The sequence below is a fragment of the Apteryx mantelli genome, chromosome 9 (assembly GCF_036417845.1).
Source record: "Apteryx mantelli isolate bAptMan1 chromosome 9, bAptMan1.hap1, whole genome shotgun sequence".
Taxonomy (NCBI): Eukaryota; Metazoa; Chordata; class Aves; order Apterygiformes; family Apterygidae; genus Apteryx; species Apteryx mantelli.
In genome coordinates, this window is record NC_089986.1 from 21826054 (window position 1) to 21829849 (window position 3796).

Consider the following 3796-nt stretch of genomic DNA (forward strand, 5'->3'; position numbering starts at 1 on the left):
TTTGAAATATTCTAAAATAACCCCATGCAGGTAGGTCTCCATCAGCGCCTGCGCCTCCATACGTACAATCAGCTTGAAGGAGATATGGAAGGGCAAAGTAGCCTCTAAACACTCCTACCTTTCAGTGGGACCCAGAATCCTTATACCTTCCCCATCTCCAATGCTGGAAAGGAAAGAGCAGTGATGAGACCATGAGCCAAAGCCTGTGCACAGAGGAAGTTGCTCAGTGCTAAAGAGCCAGGACAGAGCCCGGGCAGAGCTGGAGCACCTGGCTCAGCCCTGGGATCAGCCCACGACGCGGCAGCACTGTCAAACACCCGGGAACATTTCAAAAAGGGTCTAAGAAACGGATCCCGTAGAAATTTTGCCCAGTCCCATTACACGAAACCTATTTGAAGTAGTGAACAAACACGGAATCTTTTCCAGGAAATGTGTTTCTTTATTTAAATAAAAAATAGTGCCAGTAAAAACAATAAACTTTAAATACATGAGACAATTATATACAGCTCAGTGATAGGAATTATATACATCGTTTTTTTACAGTTACAAATACATTTATACCAAAGTAAAAGGATAGAGGAGAAAGCAGTGGAAAATGTGACAACTCACGCATGTCAGTCTCATTTGGAAAGTTTCAGGATTCAAGTGATTCCAGGCAAAGTGCCAAAATTAATTTGGCTTCCTTCAAACTTAAAACAGCCCCTTTTGGAGTAAATCTATCAAAAAGCTTTATATGGTCTGATCAAAAGTTCACTGTAGTCAATGGCAAAACTCCCACTGCCTTCGATATGAACTGAATCAGACCCTTTATGAACACAATGGAGCTTTTGTTCTGCTGTGTTAGAAAGATACAGCGATACCTCTGCAGGGTACATCACATTACATTAACCCTTCAAGCCAAAAACCAGAGTTCTCACTTCTAAATGGCAGAAGTACAGCAGACTCTTGCCTCAGTTCATTTCTGCTGTTCAGTGTTCATATTTTTCAAGCTCTAATGCCAGTGGTTAAATCACAGAGCTATTTTAACACAGAAAATATGTGGAGACATTTTGCGAGCATTTTCCTGTGCAATGCTTTAGGTTCAGGCTCTTTAGCCCTCATGCTTCAGAACTAATCCAAACATTGCAATAAGTTATTATAAAATATAATGTACGATTGAAATAATCATACCTAGCTAAAATATTAACATTAATTCTTTTAACAGTGCAATAATTTAGTAACTAAGATCACAAGCATTTGAAAAAAAACACAGTACCATTAAAGTAGGCAAAAAGTTTGTGGTGGTTTTAAAAAGTAGTTACTCATGACTTTATAGAAATGCATGTGTTTGTTACATGCAGGCTGATAAAATAAAAAATAAAAAAGAAGTAATATGACATTTACCTACACTGGCTTAAACAGAGCAAAAAGACCAGATTCTTTAGTAATGTAAATAGGTATGGTTTAACTGACCTCAAATGGAGAATTTGACTCCAACAGAGAAGCACAAAATCTTGTGCATGTGCCCTGAAGTCAGTAGGACTTAGCTGTTGACTTCATTGGGGCCAGGATTTCACCTTTGCTAGGTTAAATTCTATCCTGAATTCCACCCATTTTTCAAGAGAGTGTAACAGAGCAGCATTTATTCAAGCCTTTCTAGTTCTTACACCTTGTAACAAAGATCTTTTCATGTCTTTTTTTACTTATAGATCTTTGCCTTTAGTGAGCGAATATACACATCTTAAAAAACACAAAAGCAAAAAACAAAACCACTTTTCCTACTAGTGAGTCAGTCAAAGGCTGGATTGCAGCAGAAGTTGGTATGCCTGACCCAGGCAGCACAGGTACAACCAGAGCAAGGCATCGTGGCATGGATCTGAACTCAGACTTTACAAACCTCCTGGAAACCTGGGGTCTCCTCCTCTTTTTTTTGTTTTGTTTTTCCCTTCTCCTTTTTCTTTCATTGTTTCTTCTGTACCTAAACGCAGGTTAGGTGAGTCTCCAGCCACACTGCAATCTCCCTTCAACCACAGCATAGGCAAAGCTTCAGCCTTTGAGGCCTCATTGACCAAATCTGCTGTTGCCTGTGTTTGTTTGTTTTTTAATAAGAAAAATACGGTAGGAGTACTTCTAGTCTATCACAGTTTTGTGTGAATGAGCATTACCCACTGTCTTTAACAACTAGGCACTTGTGCTAGGGTAACTTCTCTGAACATTTCCCAGATATTTACAGAATTCTGAAATATGCAGAGACATTGGCAGTAATAGGTACCTCATTAGAAAAAAATATACATATTCTCCTTGTTCTTAGCTCTTGCAGTAAGAAAGAGTAATGTAAAAAATTAAGCATCCCAATTATGTGCAAAATTACACTTTGGATTTTGGTGACACTTCTTCCTTTTCCTCCCAGCTCTCAGGAACACGTCGGGCTTGGGGCAGAGATACCAGCTGAGAGTTCATTGGAGAGCAGGAAAGTAGAACCACAGATTCATCGTGGGAGCTCCACTCACGCTTCTGGTAGCTGATTCAAGGGCCCCTGCCGCTGCTAGGAGTTCTTGTGGATGTTTTCTGCAGACCCCTCGCTGCTCTCATTGAGAAGCGTTTCTGACACTTCCCCCAGCTCAGCATCCAGCACTTCCTCCTGAATGGTGAAGTGTACGTCTGGAGAAGAGGATTCAGAGCTCACGCTACTGCCTTCCATTGAGCAGATGGCGCAGGACAGAGATGGCACCATGCTCTCCTGCAGCATGTTCAGCATCATGGGGATCTGCGCAGATTTCAGCCCCGATATGGTTGGTAGAGGCTTCACAGCTTCCCCCCATTCTCTCTCCTCATCTTTGTAGAGCAGAAGCAAGTTGGACTTCTTTTCTTTTCTTTTGGATTTCATGTAGCCCAACATTATCCCTATCAGGAAGATCCCGTAGAAAGACATAACGATCAGGATGTAAAAATACTCGTTGCCATTGTTCTTGTCCATGTTGCGGGATTCAGCATTAAGCATGGTTTGGGTCATGTTTGCATGGTCCATCTTCAGCATTGAAACTGCTTTACCACGGTTAAAGCCTGGAGGAAAATTCATATGTATATGTAAGATATCAAACCGGACAAAATATTGAAAAGAAACATCTCCAGAAAATACTCATTTTTAAAAGCCCCAAATTATTCTTTGTTACTTATAATTTGTAAGCTTGCAGGACACATCTGATTGAAGCTTGCACAGTCTATCATACTTCTGCATTACTATTGTAACTGAACAAAATATAATTCAGATACAGAGAACATTAGAGGACAAGAAAATACTTAACATTAAATCATGACAAATTCTATTCTAAGTATAAAACCCTCAATCCTCATGAGTAAAGAAGAAAGAAAAATATATAGAAATAATCTGCTAGGCATTTAAACAGAGTTTTGTTCTACTCAACCATGTTTGCATAGGGGAAAAAAATTAGAAGTGCTATTTTACTGAACGGTACAGGGGAAAAAAAATCAAAAAGCAACTTACGTTGGTATGCAAATAATTCCTCCCTTTGCAAAGCTCAAGAGACCTTTCCTCTACGAAATGCCGGGTGTTCTGAAAACTTTCCTCTGCTGCAGCTGGAATAAATAGCTCTCAAGAAATGTATAATCACGTGTTTTAGAGGCACAGTTTATAATAGTTTTGTGTTGGAGTCAACAGATGAACTTGAAGGATTGCAGTTCAACCCACTGAACTCTTAACAGCTGTGAAAAGAAAAAGAGTTGGGAATTCAGATTTACTCTTTCCTAACCAGTTCAGCACTGGCTCTTTCAGCTTGTAAATCTGTTCCTTTCACTG

General features: G+C 39.8%; 1 protein-coding gene across 1 annotated transcript; it reads right to left on the reverse strand.

Moving 5' to 3' along the window:
- Window positions 1–424: 424 nt before the first annotated feature.
- KCNE4 (potassium voltage-gated channel subfamily E regulatory subunit 4) lies at window positions 425–3561 on the reverse strand. Its single transcript, XM_013944314.1, has 2 exons — window positions 3485–3561; window positions 425–3042 (listed from the first exon to the last, which is right to left on the reverse strand). Exon 2 carries the CDS (start codon window positions 3014–3016, stop codon window positions 2525–2527), a length of 492 nt encoding a protein of 163 aa, XP_013799768.1. The 5' UTR covers window positions 3017–3042; window positions 3485–3561; the 3' UTR covers window positions 425–2524.
- Window positions 3562–3796: the final 235 nt, after the last annotated feature.